At 41.4% G+C, this 17,936-nt stretch overlaps 2 protein-coding genes and 3 pseudogenes across 2 annotated transcripts in view; 3 read left to right on the top strand and 2 right to left on the bottom strand.

Moving 5' to 3' along the window:
- Positions 1-899: 899 nt before the first annotated feature.
- LOC104452129 (probable serine/threonine-protein kinase PBL11) lies at positions 900-6,736 on the top strand. The gene is made up of 9 exons (XM_039314263.1): positions 900-1,161; positions 1,260-1,361; positions 1,577-1,658; positions 3,411-3,754; positions 4,672-4,807; positions 4,962-5,098; positions 5,437-5,560; positions 5,703-5,804; positions 6,028-6,736. The coding sequence occupies exons 1-9, from the start codon at positions 1,096-1,098 to the stop codon at positions 6,423-6,425; spliced, it is 1,491 nt and encodes a 496-aa protein (XP_039170197.1). The 5' UTR covers positions 900-1,095; the 3' UTR covers positions 6,426-6,736.
- A 564-nt stretch (positions 6,737-7,300) lies between these two features.
- Positions 7,301-9,403, bottom strand: LOC120294496 (annotated as a pseudogene).
- Positions 9,404-9,898: 495 nt separating this feature from the next.
- LOC104450318 (probable serine/threonine-protein kinase PBL11) overlaps positions 9,899-17,936 on the top strand; it is a 27,543-nt gene continuing 19,505 nt past the window's right edge. The window contains exon 1 of the mRNA XM_039314267.1: positions 9,899-9,947. The gene's annotated coding sequence lies outside the window, so the exon portion shown is untranslated. The remainder of the gene's footprint in view (positions 9,948-17,936) is intronic.
- Positions 11,870-15,094, top strand: LOC108960538 (annotated as a pseudogene).
- The window catches only part of LOC104429554, a 3,020-nt pseudogene continuing 641 nt past the window's right edge, over positions 15,558-17,936 (bottom strand).

Here is a 17,936-nt window from a genome sequence, read left to right as displayed (position 1 = left end):
AAGCTCAAATTTCACTTTAAACCATCTCAATTTCGGTTGGTGTCGCCTTGGTACATTTGGTGGACATCGAGGATTTGTCACCGATTGTTGTTGATATACGATAATGTATGGTTAATAATGATTGATAAGGATGTCAATTAAGCAAGATTGACAAGTTATCAAGGTGTCTGGAGAAAAATAAACATATAAGGGGCATCAAGCTGTAGGTACAAATTTGAAGTTTTTGAAAAATGAAGTGATTAAGGTCCAATAGCAATAAGCACACATTTTTAAAGAAACGACAATATGAAGATAAGATCATGGCCTCGCGAGAATATGGGCACAGGATTTTTGAACATAGAGGAACATGGATACAATTGCTAAAAAACTGCTTAGGAACAATTATGGCATATGCGCTATAGTTATCATCGCCCATCTAATAGAAGCCTCTTGTATAAATCGAAAAAATTTACTTTACTTTCTTGCACTTTACTTTTATTTTCTCGATTTGTGTCGTTGATTAAATGCTGACTTATTTCTTAGCTATAGTTTCCGAATCTATGTTATCTATTAAATTCTAGCATGTATATTTATCCTAAGTGTTATGTTGTAGACGCAATATCTTCAAGTTTTGTTGTTGATTAAATTCCAGCACAGTAAGTTATTGATTTCCTTAGTCCCTTGTTATGTTTCCTGTCTAGTGCAAAACCTGCCTTAATAATCTTCGGTGAACGATATTTTGTTGGTGGAGAAATTTCCACGAAACACCCGTACCTTTTTCCCCCCTTCCCAAAACACCCTTACTTCGACTGCAAAAGCTTCAGGATGCGAGGGCATGATGCCCGGCCTGTAAGGAGTGACAAATTTCGGCCCAGGTTGACTGACTGTTTGTCCGCTTCAGCAGTTTCTTCCAAAAAGCACACTTCTTTTCTTTTTCGTTTTAATTGTCTTTTTCAACAAGGAAGTTTCCGTCCCTTTTGATGCATCAGAATCTGAACGCGTACCTCGCAAATCTGGAAACTCGTGTATATCTGCTACACCTTCGTTGCTGTGGATCCTAAATTCCCGTCAGTTTCAGAATCGATCCAGATAGATTTTTGCTGATCCTTCCCAAGAATGGTGTTCAACTTGCACTCTCCGTCCGTGTCCAGCACCGATTCAGACACCGAGAGTGTAGCGAAGGTGAGTACTTCGTTTTTGTGAGCACGAGCTGACCAAGGTGGACCTTTTTATTTAGTAAAAACTCTGATGGAATTAATGATATTTCTATCGGAAGCCAGACAGGTTCTTGCCTATTGTTCCCAAGAACGACGCTGCTCTCCGGGCCTTTCTCTCGGGCCAGCACCGATTTAGACACCAAGAGTGGAGGGATGGGAGGGAAGGTGAGTAGTTCGTTTTTGTGAGCACTGGTCTTTTCTAGTGAAGAATCGATGGAAACAATGATATTTCTATTGGGAACGAAGTGGCTCGAGATCATGTGGGGATTGCATATATGCTGTCTGGATTCAGCCACTCATTTGTTCTAAGAAGTAGGCTTGATTTCCCTGTCAGCATCTTATTTCTTGGTTGATAAAGATGGGATATGCCTATTCGGCAGGCAGAAAAGCTGTATTGGAAATGGGGCCTAAATTCTGACCAACTTGGAAGGAAAGCTATGAGAGGACTGCCAGCGTCTCAAGGTAAAGGGCCTTCTTGCTTCCGTAGAAATTCAATTTTTGTGATAGGTATAATAGAAGACGAAATTCATAGGTTTCAAGCGCCAATCAAAGTCCTTCTGCCACCCTCGTAGATTGCATTTGGTTGTTTAAATTTCTAGCCAAAATAGGATATGATAAAATATGATATATAATTCAGAGACTTTGTTACATCCTATTTACTGTTTAGTGAATTATAATAATAAAACTGAATAATTTCATTTCATATCATGCCTATTATTTGGTATTTACGACAAATCAATGCAAATGAATATAAAATCTCTCATAATTCATTGTCAAATCAAGTAATAAAAGGAAAAAAACAAATTAAATGATGAAAAATAAAAAATTATCCACATCAACATCTATAACATGTTAGCAATTTCCTATCGGATGGACTAAATTGACTTAATTGAAAAATTTAGGATTGATAATGTAGGAAGAAAGTTGGCAGAAGAAAAGACTAATCTCTTCAATGTGCAATGAACAATTTATTTTGGAACGAACATTGAATCATGAGCGAACGACGGACGATAAAATTTCACGATGGTTCGAATGCAATCACGAGGAAAACATTCAATTTTCACAGCGTTAATGTCGATTATCTTCTCAAAGCAATAATGAATTGCCTTCTATTCTTTGATGGAGAGATGAGAAGAAGAGAGAAAACCTTTTTTCAGAATGTTGTTTCTGTCAACTACACCAATGATTATCTCCATAAGTTATTTATATGACTTCTTTCATGGTGCCTTTCCATCATAACATATCAGGATGAACTGGTGTATGTTAATCGCGTCTCATTGTGGACATATTAACAAAGTATAACAGATAATGTAATATGTTTATAATTTTTTTGGTACTTTGACGGAGATGGAAGCATAAAAGTAAAGACCTTGTGGTTGCTGGCACCGAGCAGATTTTGGTTCTCTTTTCTTTAGCTTCTCTGCAGTTGCTTCTCTTTTTCCTCGAACCTCACAACCCCCTCCAGCTACCATTCACCCACCGAAAGACGAAAGGGAGAGCCGCTTTATGTCAAAAGAGACACACGGAGAGAGAGAGAGTTTCTAGACGCGTTTTCTTAATCATCGTTGTTGTTGACCGTGGGGGATTGCCGGGGAAAGGATCGGCTTCGGTGAATCACCACATAGGCCTGTTGTTTTGTTTAGAACAATTCACAATAATATCATAAAATCTTACATAATACCAAAATAGGAACTTACGAGTTCAAATCTTTTCAGTCCAGATTTTTGCATGTATGTTTTCGGGCTTCGCAAAAGAGTTTCATGAGGATTTTCCTCTCATAAACTGAACGACTATCATGGTGGGAACCTGAACCTAGAGGCACACTGTTGAAAGGCAAAACGGTAGCAATAGATAGAGTTATCAGTGTGTGCTCATTGCTGGAAACGAATTTGGTGATTGATCGTCGATTTTGATTTGAAGAAATCACATATCTAATATCTACTCTTTGAACGTGTAACCCCGACCTTTATTATGATAATTTATCTTGTTATTGAGAATTTATGCTTTGAAATTGCTTGGGATTAGTTTTGAGTTGCAGTTAGACTGCGTTCTCTCTCTCTATGGAAATGAATTGAAAGAAAAAAATGTAGGGGAAGAGTGCTAAAAATACTTAAATCATAAACTACATTTTTATCTAATAGCTATTATTGTTACTTTCCGATGGATATAAGCTAGTTCACATGGCACGTTTTTCATTTCCCTTTTTTTTTTTAGAAGCTCTTGTGAAGAACCCCAAGGTAAAGCGAGATGCATTGGTGGGGAGCGAGATTGGGAGGTTGGCGGTGGTGAGTGGCGGCGGCAGAGTGGAGGAACCTCCGGCCACGGCAAAATCCGGGGAGGTGATAACGCCCAACCTGAGAATGTACACGCTGGCGGAGCTGAAGAGGGCGACCCGGAACTTCAGGCCGGACACGATGCTCGGGGAGGGCGGGTTCGGAAGGGTGTTCAAGGGCTGGGTGGACGAGAGGACGCTCGCCCCGTCCAAGGACGGCAAGGGCATCCCGGTGGCCGTCAAGAAGTCCAATCCCGACAGCGATCAGGGCTTGCGCGAATGGCAGGTGCGTACTTAACATTCATACTAAAATTCCATCCTCTCCCGCTCGATCCGTACGTGACAATACTTCTCACTCGAATATGAGAAGAAGCCAAGTACGACCTGGACGATGTGCAACAGTCGACTCCCCCTTCAGCAAGAGGGGAGAGAGCATACTAAAGATTTTTTCCTTTTTCCGGATTGAAAAGGTCATATCGAAATGAGTGATTTCCTTTTCTATAATTGTAAAGTTCTTTTTCTTCGTGTCCGATTCTTGACCAAAGAATATTTTAATTATAAATTATTTCAACTTCGGTGGGCGCCGGGAAACCCGACTCCCAGTCGAGAGTTCATATTGACTAGAGTAAGGATTGATAATTACTTGTGCTTTGTTGCCTACTGACCAACCTCCTGCTTATTTACCTTGTCCTTTTAAAACAAACCACACTATTTCATGCACAGTTTAATATGTTTTGCGGGAAGTTTTCAAACAAAAATCTGAAATGAGATGGATTTTATCTCAAATAAAACCTTAAGATGGCCAGCTTGGTTAGACCCCAACTCACTGGTTGGTAAAATTTTCAATACCAATGTGCTCATGTATTGCAAGAGAGATGCATATTAGATGCATGGGCTCGCCCTTCAACAAAGATCTAGCCAACTTGTAACCTCGGGTCTTAGTTGAGATTAAGTTGAGACTTTCAAGAGCTTATTTGACACAAGATTTATTATGAATCATTTTTTGAGAAAACGGTCTCATTATAGACCATACTATGAAATTTTTCCTATGATTTACCTTTCTTGTATAGTAAAAAGCACAAATCGCTGCACATAATTAATTGAACTCACACTAGTTCGTGCAAAGGATGGCGAAACTAATTATCGACACAATTTTATGTGCGTTGGTTAACAATAAATTCTATTTTTGTTATCTTTCCACAGTCGGAAGTCAAGTTCTTGGGGAAATTTTCTCATCCGAATTTGGTGAGATTACCGGGGTATTGCTGGGAAGACAATCAGTACCTCCTCGTATACGAGTACATGCAGAGGGGAAGCCTAGAGAATCACCTTTTCAGAAGTAAGATCATTCGCATATATATATACATTTTTTTTTTTTTGCTAGGTTAATTTACTCTCCTTTTTTTCACTCGGATATCGACATCAAGGAAAAAAAATCCGTAGAGAAAAAAAGAAAAGAAGATTACTCACTGGAGAAACTTATGGTAATTCAGGAGGAGCTGAACCACTTCCGTGGGCCGTGAGGCTTAAAATAGCAATCGGAGCTACCCGTGGGCTTGAATTCTTGCATAGACCCGAGATTAACGTCATCTACCGGGATTTTAAATCTTCCAATATATTATTGGATGTGGTAAATTTTCTATCTACTTGATTATTTTCATTTGCTTTTTCAGCTATCGAGAATTTTTTTTTAAGGATACCATATAAATTTTGCCCAAGTTGCCTAGTAAACTATACAAAGCTCAAATTTCACTTTAAACCATCTCAATTTTGGTTGGTGTCGCCTTGGTACATTTGATGCACCGGATACTTTCTATTTATGTGGAAGAGTCTTTAGATCACGTCGTCCGTGTGAATGGGATTTACTTGATGTATGCCTATGATTATTAGATGATACATGGATGTAGAACTACCATTCTCGGGGATTAATTGAGAAACTTTGTTCACTTTCTCTCGTCGTGGCACCAGGACTTCAATGCCAAGCTCTCGGATTTCGGGCTAGCAAAACGGGGGCCAGCGGGCGGGAACTCTTACGTGACCACGCAAGTGATTGAGACGGATGACGACGCCACTCCCGAGTACTTTGCCACCGGTAAGACGGAGATCCTATCTTTCTTCTCTGCGGGCAATGTTGGATCAGTGACAACTACACGCTCTTTAGAAGATTACGAGATTACTTGGCAGTGTTTTGCGAAATGATCTTATTGTAGTGTCTGTTCATCAAAATCGCTCAGATATCGGGCTAGCAAAGCTGGGACTGGCGGGTGGGAACTCTCATGTGACCACACGAGTGATCGGAACATATGGATACGCCGCGCCCGAGTACATCGCCACCGGTAAGATAGAGATCCTATCTTTCTTCTCAATGGGTGATGTTGGGTCGGTGACAACTACGTTCTTTAGAAGATTGACGAGATTACTTGTGATGTGTTTTGCGAAATGATCTTATTGCAGCGCTCTTCATCAAGATCTCCCTCTCATATGCTTCTTTATCTTTAGCGAAGATTTCATGTGATCATAAAAAATGCGTGTCAGAATGATAGAGGCTTAATTTGACAGGGCATCTGTATGTGAAGAGCGATTTATACGGTTTCGGGGTGGTTCTCCTAGAAATGTTGACGGGTTTACAAGCGCTTGACAATACCCGCCCCAGCGGCCAGCAGAATCTGGTGGAATGGGCGAGGCCGTCGCTCCGCGACAAGAGGAAGCTGAGGAAGATAATGGATTCGAGACTAGAAAGACGATACCCTCTGAAAGCTGCAACTCAGGCAGCTGAGCTCATCCTCAAATGCCTGGAGGGCGATCCTAACGTGAGGCCCTCGACGGATGAAGTACTGAAGACATTAGAACAAATCAACACCATTCGGGTGAAAAAGAAAGGAGACCAAGGCGAGCACATCGAGCCGGCCATCCTCTCACCAACATCACCACAATCACCACCACCGATTGCCAATTAACCACAATCACAATGCCGACGCTCCTCGTGGATTTGGAAGTTGATACTCCCCATCCACGGTGTCGAGGACTTATTGAGATGGAGATTTAACTTATTTCTTGAGACTCGACGGAGCTGAAATCTGCTATTTAGTAGGATATGCAACTCAGACATTAGAATTTTGCAAGTAGAAAGCAACTCTAAAGGCTAGTCTCTTACTAAATATTTGCAGGTGGGGTAGGCTCTTCACGGCCAAATTTGTGTGTACAGTTGTCTAGACTGGGGTTCCAAACACGATCAAACGTTTCTCTGAATACGCATTCGAATTATTTCCGAGATTGACTTATGGAAGATCTTCTGGTCTTACAAGTTCAGGGACAATATTATCATGCTCAATCGCCTTCGAAGTTAATTTGCCCGTTTATGAAGGAGAGATCAGAAGATAGTCCCAGCGCACCATCCTCTACGAGCTAACGCCTTTACTGCTAAATGTAAAAAAACTCGATTTACTCTCTTGTTTGCAGAAACGATAAGTCGGTAGTGTCAAGCACAATGCACTGTCAAAAGAAAGTAGGTAAATTAACTCTTAATGCTAACTTCTCGTCTGACATAGCGGAAGGTGCATTACCCAACAAACTTCCACTGGTGCTCTTGAGAGCAGTGAGGCGGTTGATTTTACAACCCGTAATCAAATGCATGATGATATTACCGGCAGTACAATCTGCTCACTTGATATTCCATCTGAATGAGACTCGAGGAGAAAGCGGTAACCAAACACAAACATGCAATTCACATTTACTAAATCAGGAATATCATGTTGCCGTAGAGTTTGTATTGCAAGGCAAGTTCAATATACCGCAACAAAAATAAGCATTGGAACAGAGTTTACCTGAAAAATCAGGAAATCCAGAGGTTCCGGATCTCATGAGTCACACGTGGGTTAGATAAAGCATTGATCTATCGGCAGATGAACCACTCTTACCTGAAAAAAGAAAACAGAGAGAGACGATTGAGAAACATGAGACCATCAAACTATTTTCAGGAAATGCGCAACTGAAGAATACCTGTATGATCGGCATCTCTCTCCAAGCTGCTTGAAGTTGTTCTCTTTCTCAATGATGGTCTGTTTGGAGCAACAAAAGTAAACAAAATCCAAACAGATACATCAGTCACACTACTCACTGCAATTCAATTGATCATCTAGGACAAGCTGAGTCTATCCCATGGACATCGCCATGAAAGCACCTCAAGACAATCGATCTCTGTTTACGTAAAAGAGATCCTAACTAAAAACACACCTTTTCATGCTTTCCAGTCAGCATAGCAGGTGGAATGGGATACCTCTCTCCATGACGAACGGGATCATACCTTGATGGAAAATAGTTTATCTGCAACAGGGAAATTAAGCATTTGTTCAACAGATAATCATTTTACATAATAGCAGACAGGCATTTCCTACATATGTAAACATGTATGTATGTTTCAGGTACATAGTGCATTTGCAAAATCAAGAAAGTAATCTTCCTCAAAAAGAGGGAGGACATTCGCACTGCCACTTTAGGATCCGCAATTGACATGTCAGATTGCATCACAACGCCTACAATGCTTATAGGAAAGCACGATGTCTAGTTCCATCAAAACAAAATCCACAAGAGATGCTGCCCAGAGCATCGCTGCTGAAGTATTCTAAGACGATTCTTACCTCTTCATCCCTATGCATGAAATTCGCGAAACCTTCAGGGTGACTGTTGTGGTGAGCGCATTTACAGAGTATTGGGGGAAAAGGAGGGGGGTTGGGAGTTGATGATATTTTGGTCCAAGACGGTGCCTCCAGTATCAGAATATGAGATGACGAGTTTGGAGTAGCTTATCATCAGAATCGTAGACGCCTGGAACTACAATTGAAGGGCAAAAATGCAAGCTGTTCGTTCTCAGCAAAGAAGTTATCAATGTTCCTATTCAAGACCAAGCGGCCAACTGGCATTAGGGGCAACATGTCCTCGGGCCAGGTCTTAGCCCCATCAAGTGGGCCTAAGTCGAATTTGTTTTCATGATCAGGATCGAGGATCTGAACGAAAAGTTTCCATTCAGGATAGTTTCCAGCAGCAATGGAATCATAAAATCCAAAGTTGCATGGCTGTGATTGGATTCCCCGACTCTAATTGCCTCTTCCTCCAGCAAGCTCTTGACCCGCAAGTTGGTTTCCGGTGAAACTTCACATGATGCGCTTTTCTGGCCTTGTTGATCAAAGTGTAGGTGTGAACTCCAGAGCCCTGCATGTGCCTGTAATCTTGTGCACTACCAATATCATCAAAGAGGAAGGTGAACGAGCGCAAGCTCTTGGGATGGTGGAAGAAAAAGTCAAGGATCCTCCAGTTCTCCTGGACGCGGGATTTGGGGTTTGGTCTAAGTGCACGAACCATATCCGGGAATTTCATCCCATCGCAGATAAAGAAGATAGAAATTGTCTCCTGCAGATCAAGTTACCTGCAGTAACAGAAAAGGTAAGATCACATAGCAAAGTACAACAAAACAAATATATGCAATGTGGACAAGAGAACTGCCATATGCATCGGTCGAGTTTAGGCCACCTGTGAAAGGATTCATCACAGGGAGCATCATACTCGTGCCCGTCCATGCTGCCCATTCATGTCTACTACCAGAACGACCCTCACCACTCGTGTAGAAGTTCACATGAGAACCCCGGGGGTCCCTCAGGCTTTCAGGGCCGCTCCTTACGTGGATGAGGATGGAGAAACGGACAGTCACAGGTGTTTGAACTCCTGGTGCCTGAAGGAAATCAGCACGGGTAAGGTGAGAAATGTCATGAGTGACCTCAAAGAATCCCTTTGCACAGGCTCCCCTGGCATGGACAGCACTCTATGGAATCCTCTCCCTATCAAAGTTGGCAAGTTTCTCCACAAGGTGATATTCGTCAAGAAGAATTGGACCTGTGACGTAGATGATAGTTTGCCATAAGCACTCTATGGAATACCACATTTAGCATTACTCTAAAATTAGGTTCTATTGCGTCTCTCTGCATATTTTTAACTCCAATATGCCTTGACTCAGAGTAGTTCACCGAGTAATTTCTTCCTATGCACATGCTAATGGCTACACACCAACAGTAGAATGATGTATAAGGATGAAAAGCCAGAAAACTCCAATATGCCTTGACTCGGAATTATCGCTGGCGACGGGCCAGAGGTGAGGTGACCTCACTGGCCATGGGGAGGCTCGACTTTGCTAGAACCAGCCAGGTTGACTTACTATTTGTCCGCTTCCGCAGTTTCTTCGAAAAAGCACACTTCTTTTCTTTTTCCTTTTAATTGTCTATTTCAACCAGGAAGTTTCCGTCCCTTTTGATGCATCAGAATCTAAATGCGTATCTAGAAACACGCATATATCTGCTATGGCTTCGTTGCTGTGGATCTCAGTTTCAGAATCGATCTAGATAGATTTTTGCCGATCCTTCCCAAGAATGGTGTTCAACTGGCCTTACTCTTCGTCCAGCACTGATTCAGACACCGAGAGTGTAGCGAATGTGAGTACATTTTTGTGAGCACGAGCTGACTGAGGTGGACCCCGATGGAATTAATGATATTTCTATTGGGATCCAGACAGGTTCTTGTCCATTTTCCCAAGAACAGTGCTCTCCGCGCCTTTCTCTCAGGCCAGAACCGATTCAGACACCAGGAGTGGAGGATGGGAGAGAAGGTGAGTAGTTCTTTTTGTGAGCATTGGTCTTTTCTAGTAAAAGAATCGATGGAAACAATGATATTTCTATTGGGGACGATGGTTCGAGATCATGTGGGGATTGCATACATGCTTTCTGGATTCAGCCAATCATTTGTTCTAGTCGCAAAAGTAGAGCTTGATCTCCTGTCAGCATCTTATTTCTTGGTTGATCAAGATGGGAAATGCCTATTCGGCGGGCAGAAAAGCGGAAGTGGAAATTGGGCCTAAATTCTGACCAACTTGGAAGCAAAGCTATGACAGGACCGCCAGCGTCTCGAAGTAAAGGGCCTTCTTTCTTCGTGCATATTCAATTTTTGTGATTGGTATAATGAAGACAGAAATTCATACGTTTCAAGCGCCAATCAAAGTCCTTCCACCCTGATAGGATATGATATATAATTTAGAGACTTTGTTACATCCTATTATAGTAATAAAATCGAATAATTTCATATCATATTATGTTCATTATTTAGTATTTACGACAAATTGGTATAAATGAATATAAAGATCTCTCATAATTCATTGCCAAATCAAGTAATAAAAAGGAAAAAAACAAATTAAGTAATGAAAAGTAAAAAATTATCCGCATCATCGTCTATCACATGTTAGTGATTTCCGATTAAAATTAATCAGATGGAGTTTAATTGAAAAATTTGGAATTAATAGTGTAATATGTTTATAAGTTTTTTGGTAATTTGATGGAGATGGAAGCAGAAAAGTCAAGGCCTTGTGGTTGCTGGCCTGGCACCGAGCAGATTTTGTTTCTCTTTTCTTTGGCTTCTCTGCAGCTGCTTCTCCTTTTCCTCGAACCTCACATCCCCCTCCAGCTACCATTCAGCCACCAAATTAGGAAAGGGAGAGCCGCTTTATGTCAAAAGAGATACGAGAGAGAGAGAGAGAGAGAGTTTCTGGACGCGTTTTCTTAATCGTCGTCGTCGTTGACCATGAGGAATTGCCGGGGAAAAGGATCGGTTTCAGTTGATCATCACGTAGGCCGGCCGTTCTGTTTTAAACAATTGACAATAATATCATAATATCTTACATTATCAAAGTAGGAACTCAAGTGTTCAAATCTTTTCAGTCCAACTATTGAGATTTTTTTGCGTGTATGTTCCTGAGTTTACAGAAAATATCATGAAAATTTGCTCTCATGATTCAAACGACCATTGTGTTGGGAACCTGAATCTAAACGCACATGTTACAAGGCAAAACGGTAGCAATGAATAGAGTTATCAATGTGTGTTCATTACTAGAAACAGATTTAGTGATCAACTGTCAATTTTGATTTGAAGAAATCACATATATGCTCTTTGAACTTGTACCCCCAAACTTTATTATGATAATTTATCTTATTATTTGGGAATTTATGCTTTGAAACTACTTGGGATTAGTCTTGGCTTTCACTTGGACTCCGTTACTTCTCTCTCTATTTTTTATGGAAATGAATGAAAAAAAATACGTGTGAGGAATAATGTTAAAATACTTAACTAATAAACTACATATTTATCTAATAGCAATTATCATTACTTTCCGTTTCCGATGAATATAAGCTGAGTTCACGTGTCGTTTTTTTTTTTTGTGGCTGTTGTAGAAGCTCTTGCGAAGAAGCCCAAGGTAAGCAGATGCATTGGTGAAGTGAGATTGGGAAGTTGGCGGCGGCGGTGGTGGTGGCATGGACGAAGCTCTAGCTGCAGTGAAAGCCGGGGAGGTGATAACGCCCTGCTGAAGATGTACACACTGGCGCAGCTGAAGAGCGCGACCAGGAACTTCAGGGGACATGAAGGCTCGGGGAGGGGCGGGTTCGGGAGGGTGTTCATGGGTTGGGTGGACGAGAGGACCCTCGCCCCGTCAAGGTCGGCAGCGGGATCCCGGTCGCCGTCAAAGTCCAACCCCGACAGCTTTCAGGGCATGAACGAATGGGAGGTGCGTATTTAACATCATACACAAATTCCATCCTCTCCCGCAAGCACATGCTAATCGATGATAAGAAAAAGAAGCATAGACGACAACTATGCCAGAGTTGACTCCCCCCCAGTGAGAGGGCATACTGAGATTTTTTTCCCAATTACAAAGGTCATATCGAAATGAGGGATTTCCTTCTTTTTTTTATTTATAATAATTATAAATTTCTTTTCTTTGGGTCCAATTCTTGACCAAAGAATATTTTAAATATAAATTATTTCAACTTCCTGGGTGCTGGAAATCTGGCTACCAGACTCTAAAAGAGTTCATATCATAGGATATGCGACCCTTGCTTTGATACTAATTATAGGATATGCGGAAGCGTTGTGGTGATAACACGAGAGAATTACTATAAACAACTAAAGACTCACTTGTTATACCAAACTGTGGTATAAGTATAACGTTCAAAATAGTCTCACATAACTATTACAATGTACCTTCTCTCAGCACACTTAAAACACTCAAAAGCAAGCTATAGCTGATACAAGCACACAATCAGCTATTCTATTGCATTATTCAGGCTCACCCTTTGCTCTCTCCCAGGAGGTTAGCTCTCTTCTTCTTTGCTCAGCCTTCCTATTCCACGAAAGGCTCCTCATGTCTTTATATATAAAAGTCACCGCCCTAGTTGCCGCCTTCGACTTGTGAAAGAGGAAAATCTCCGACCCAGTGAGAAGGAGACAGGTCAGCTTTCCCCTCTCATTCCTTCACCAAAGTTGACAACCTGTGCTTGATAAAGGGTCGATGCTATTTTCATATTAGGGTGTTGACTCCAGCACATATTGGCTAAGTAAGGGTTAATTGACTAATTACTTGTGCTTTGTTGCCTATTGACCCACCTTCCTGCTTATTTACCCTGTCCTTTCAAACAAACTCCACCATGTCATGCACACAGTGTAATATGATTTTTTGGGAAATAAGGCTCCAAACTCATTGGTCGGCCAAATTTTTTATACCGATGAGCATGTGCTTTTGCACAAAAGATGCATGGGCTCACCGGTTGGCAAGATTTGGCCAACTAGCTAAGCTTAGGCCTTTTTGAGATTGAATTGAGAATTTCATAACTTTATTTGAAGAAAGATTCATTATGAATCATTTTTAAGAAATTGGTCTCATTACAAACCATAATTTGCAAATTTACCCATTATTTTCACCTGTAAACATGTACCTTTCTTATTTGTAAAAAGAACAAATTATTCCGCATAATTAATTGAACTCACACTAATCGTACAAAACATCGCGAAATCAAATATTGACAAAATTCTATGTGTGAAATTATGTTATTTTATCTTTCTACAGTCGGAAGTTAAGTTATTGGGAAGTTTTCTCACCCAAATATCGTGAAATTACTGGGTTATGCTGGGAAGACAATCAGTACCTCCTCGTATGCGAGTACGTGCAGAGAGAGAAGCTTAGATGATCACTTTTTCAGAAGTAAGATCATTCGCATATATATATAAGTTAATTACTCTCCTTTTTTCACTCAGATATCAGACATCAAGGAAAAAAATGCGTAGAGAAAAAAGAAAAGAAGATTACTCACTGGAGAAACTTATGGTAATTCAGGGGAAGCTGAACCACTTCCGTGGAACGTGAGGCTTAAAATAGCAATCGGAGCTGCCCCGTGGGCTTAATTTCTTACATGCACCGAGAATAACGTCATCTACAGGGACTTCAAACCTTCGAATATATTATTGGATGCGGTAAATTTTTCTATCTACTTGATTATTTTCACATGCTTTTCCCGGCTATTGAGAATTTATTTTTAAGAATACCCGTATAAATGTCGCCCACGTCACCTGGTGAACGATATGAAGCTCAAATTTCGTATTAAATCATCTCAATTTCTGTTGGTGTCGCCTTGGTACATTTGATGCATTGAATACTTTAGATTTATGTGGCAAGTCTTTAGATCACGTCGTCCATGTGAATGGGATTTACTTGATGTATGTCTATGATTATTAGATGATACACGGATGTAGAACTACCATTCTCAGGGATTAATTGAGAAACTTTGTTCACTTTCTCTCGTTGTGGCGCCAGGACAGTAATGCCAAGCTCTCGGATTTCGGGCTAGCGAAACAGGGGCCAGCGAGTGGGAACTCTTATGTGACCACGCGAGTGATTGAGATGGATGGCTATGCCGCTTCCGAGTACTCTGCCGTCAGTAAGACAGAGATCCTATCTTTCTTCTCCTCGGGCAATGTTGGATCGGTGACAACAACGCTCTTTAGAAGATTACGAGATTACTTGGCAGGTGTTCTGCGAAATGATCGATCGGATTTAGGGCTAGCAAAGCTGGGACCAGCGGACAGGAACTCTCATGTGACCACGCGAGTGATGGGAACATTTGGATATGCCGCCCCTGAGTACATTGCCACCGGTAAGACACAGATCCTATCTTTCTTCTTAGTAGGCATTGTTGGGTCGGTGACACTACGTTCTTTAGCAGATTGACGCGATTACTAGGCATGTGTTTTGCGAAATGATCTTACTGCAGCGCTCTTCATAGAGATCTCCCTCATATGCTTCTTTATTTTTATGCAAATATTTCGTGTGATCGCAGAAAATGCGTTTCAGAATGATAAAGGCTCAATTTGACAGGACATCTCTATGTGAAAGTGACGTATACGGTTTTCGGTGGTTCTCTAGAAATGTTGACGGGTTCCACGTGGTCGACCGTTCCCGCCCCAGCGATAGCAGAATCTGGTGGAACAGGCAAGGCCGTTGCTCCACGACAAAGAGGAAGCTAAGGAAGATAATGGATCCAGAGACTAAAAGGTCAATACCCTTTGAAAGCTGCAACTCAGGCGGCTAAGCTCATCCTCAAATGCCTGGAGGCCGATCCTAAAGTGAGGCCCTCGATGGAGGAAGTGCTGGCGACATTAGAAAAAATCAACACCATTTGGGAGAAAAACCAGGAGACCAGGGAGGATGCATCAAGCCGGCCTTCTTCTTACCAGCATCATCACAACCACCATTGATCACCAGTTCGCCTACAATCAGGTGCTGACGGTCCTTATGGATCTGGAAGTCAGAGTACTCCCCCATCTGCAGTGTCAAGGACTCATTGAGATGGAGATTTAACTTATTTCTTGAGACCAGACGGAGCTGAAATCTGTTATTTGGTAGGCTATGCAACTCAGGCATTAGAATTTTGCGAGTAGAAAGCAACTCTAAAGGCTAGTCTCTTGTTAAATCTTTGTCAAGGATCGCATTGCAGGTGGGTTGGCTCTTCACGGTCAAATTTGTGCGTACAGTTTGCAGGTGGGGTTGGCTCTTCAGGGACAGTATAATCATGCTAATTGCTCAGTCGCCAAAGTTAATTTGCCCATTTATGAAGCAGAGATCCGAAAGATAGTCCTACCATGCCATCCTCTGGCTAACACCTGTATTGCTAAATGTAATAAAACTGATTTACTCTCTTGTTTGCAGGAACGAGGAGTTGGTAGTGTCATTCAAGCACAATGCACTGCCAAAAAGAATGAAGCAAATTAACTCTGAATTCTAACTTCTCGTCCAACATAGCAGAAGGTGCATTTCATGACATCCTTTCCCCAATGCACTTGAGCAGTGAGGCGGTTGATTTTACCACCCGTAATCAAATGCATGATGATATTACCGGCAGTACAATCTGCTCACTCGATATTCTATGTAAATGGAAAGCAATAACCAAACACAATGGAGTAGGATCAGCTTTTATGCAATTGGCATTTATTAAATCCAGGAATATCATGTCGCCAGAGAGTTTGTATTATAAGGCAAGTTCAATATACCGCAACAAAAATAGAGTTTCTAGCTCAGACACCGTTTTGTCCGCCTGTTGCAGTCACAGGTAATCACAAATGAGTTTATTATGACATCTGCGTGGATATATATAGCGTAAAGCAAGCAACAACCAAATCCCTCTGCATGTTGACTATTACATTTTTCACTTTAAATCGCCTCATCAGGACTAGACAAGAAGTGAACGGTCATCTCACCTCCAACCTATATGAAATCCAGATGCTGTGGATCTTATGAGTCATACGTGGTTCAGACAAAGCATCGATCCATCAGCAGATGAACTGCTCTTGCCTGAGAAAAGAAAGATAGAGACAGATTATTGAGAAACATGAGACAATCAAACCATTTTCAGGAGATGCACAACTGAAGAATACCTGTCAGGCGCCCTTGATCGGTATCTCTCTCAGGCTAACTTGAAGTTGTTCTCTTTCTCAATGTTGGTCTGCCAGGAGAAACAAAAGATAACAAGATCCCAAACACACATACATCAGATCATACCCTCACTGCAATTCAATTGATCATCTAGGACAAGTTGAGTATATCCCATGGATATCACCATGAAAGCACCTCAGGACAATCAATCTCTATCCTAGTAAAAAGAGATCTACAAAACATACCTTTTTCACGCTTTCCAGTCAGCATAGCAGTTTGGAATGGCATATCTCTCCACATGACGAACGGGATTATACCTTGAAGGAAAATAGTTTATCTGCAAGGGAAATTAAACATTTGCTCAACAGATAATCATTTTTACATGATAGCAGAAAGGTATTTCCTACATATGTAAACATGCATGTTTCAGGCACAAAGGGCAGTAGAAAAATCAAAGAAAGTAATCCTCCTCTAACAAAAGGAGGTTCGCACCCGCCACTTTGGGATCCACAATTGACATGTCAGAATGCATCACTAGGCCTTCATACTTAGGAGAGCGTGATGTCTAACTTAGTTACATCAACAAAAAAATCCACAAGAGATGCTGCCCAGAGTATTGCTGAGGAAGGATTCAAGAAAATTCTTACCTCTTCATCCTATGCATGGCAATTCATGAAAACCTTCATGGTGACTGTTGTGATGAGCGCATTTAGGAGCATTAGAAGGGAGTTGAAGATAATTTGGTGCAAGGCGATCCCCTCTACATCAGAATATGAGAAATACGAATTGGAGCAGCTTATCGTCTGAGTAGTAGACGCCAGGAACCACAGTTGAAAGAGGCAAAATGCAAGCTGTTCATTCTCAGCAAATTTATCAATGTTCTTATTCAAGACCAAGCGGCCAACTAGCATTAGGGGCAATATGTCTTTGGGCCAGGTCTTAGCCCACATCAAGCGGGTCAAGTCAAATTTGTCTTTATAATCCAGTATCCATGATCTGAACAGAAAGTTTCCATTCAAAGATAGTTTCCAGCAGCAATGGAATCATAAAGATCCCAGTCGCAAGGCTGTGATTGGATCCCCCGACTCTAATCGCCTCTTCCTCCAGGTAAGCTCTTGACCCCGCAAGTTAGTTTCAGTGAAACTTCACATAATGCGCTTTTCTGGCCTTGTTGATCAAAGCGTAGGTGTTAACTCGAAGGCCCGTCATGTTCCTCTCATCTTGTGGAATACCAGTATCATCAAAGAGGAGGGTGAACATGCCCAAACTCTCCCGGATGGTGGGCGAGAACGTCTAGGATCCTCAAGTTCTCTGGGCGTGGGATTTGGGGGGTTGGTTTCCCATCACGGATAAAGAAGACGGGAATTGTTTCACACCAGATTAAAGTTATCCTGCAGTAACAGAACAAATGGGCAAAGTGCAACAAAACAAATGGGCAAAAGAAGGCTTCAAGTGCCATAACACACGAAATGTACATAGAGTGTAATTAACAATAAAATTGGACCTGTGCCCGAGATGATAGTTCGCCGTAAACATGCTACCGCGTTTAGCATTACTCTAAAATCAGGTTCTATTGATTGACTATCTGTCGATTTTCTCTTATTTTTGAAACCAGTTTCACATTAATTACAATCCCTCGTAAGACATGAATTAAAATTTGTTGTGGTGATCAAAA

Source organism: Eucalyptus grandis, chromosome 6 (assembly GCF_016545825.1).
Source record: "Eucalyptus grandis isolate ANBG69807.140 chromosome 6, ASM1654582v1, whole genome shotgun sequence".
Classification (NCBI taxonomy): domain Eukaryota; kingdom Viridiplantae; phylum Streptophyta; class Magnoliopsida; order Myrtales; family Myrtaceae; genus Eucalyptus; species Eucalyptus grandis.
The sequence above is the reverse complement of the archived record's forward strand: the minus strand, read 5'-3'. Positions and strand labels throughout refer to the sequence as shown.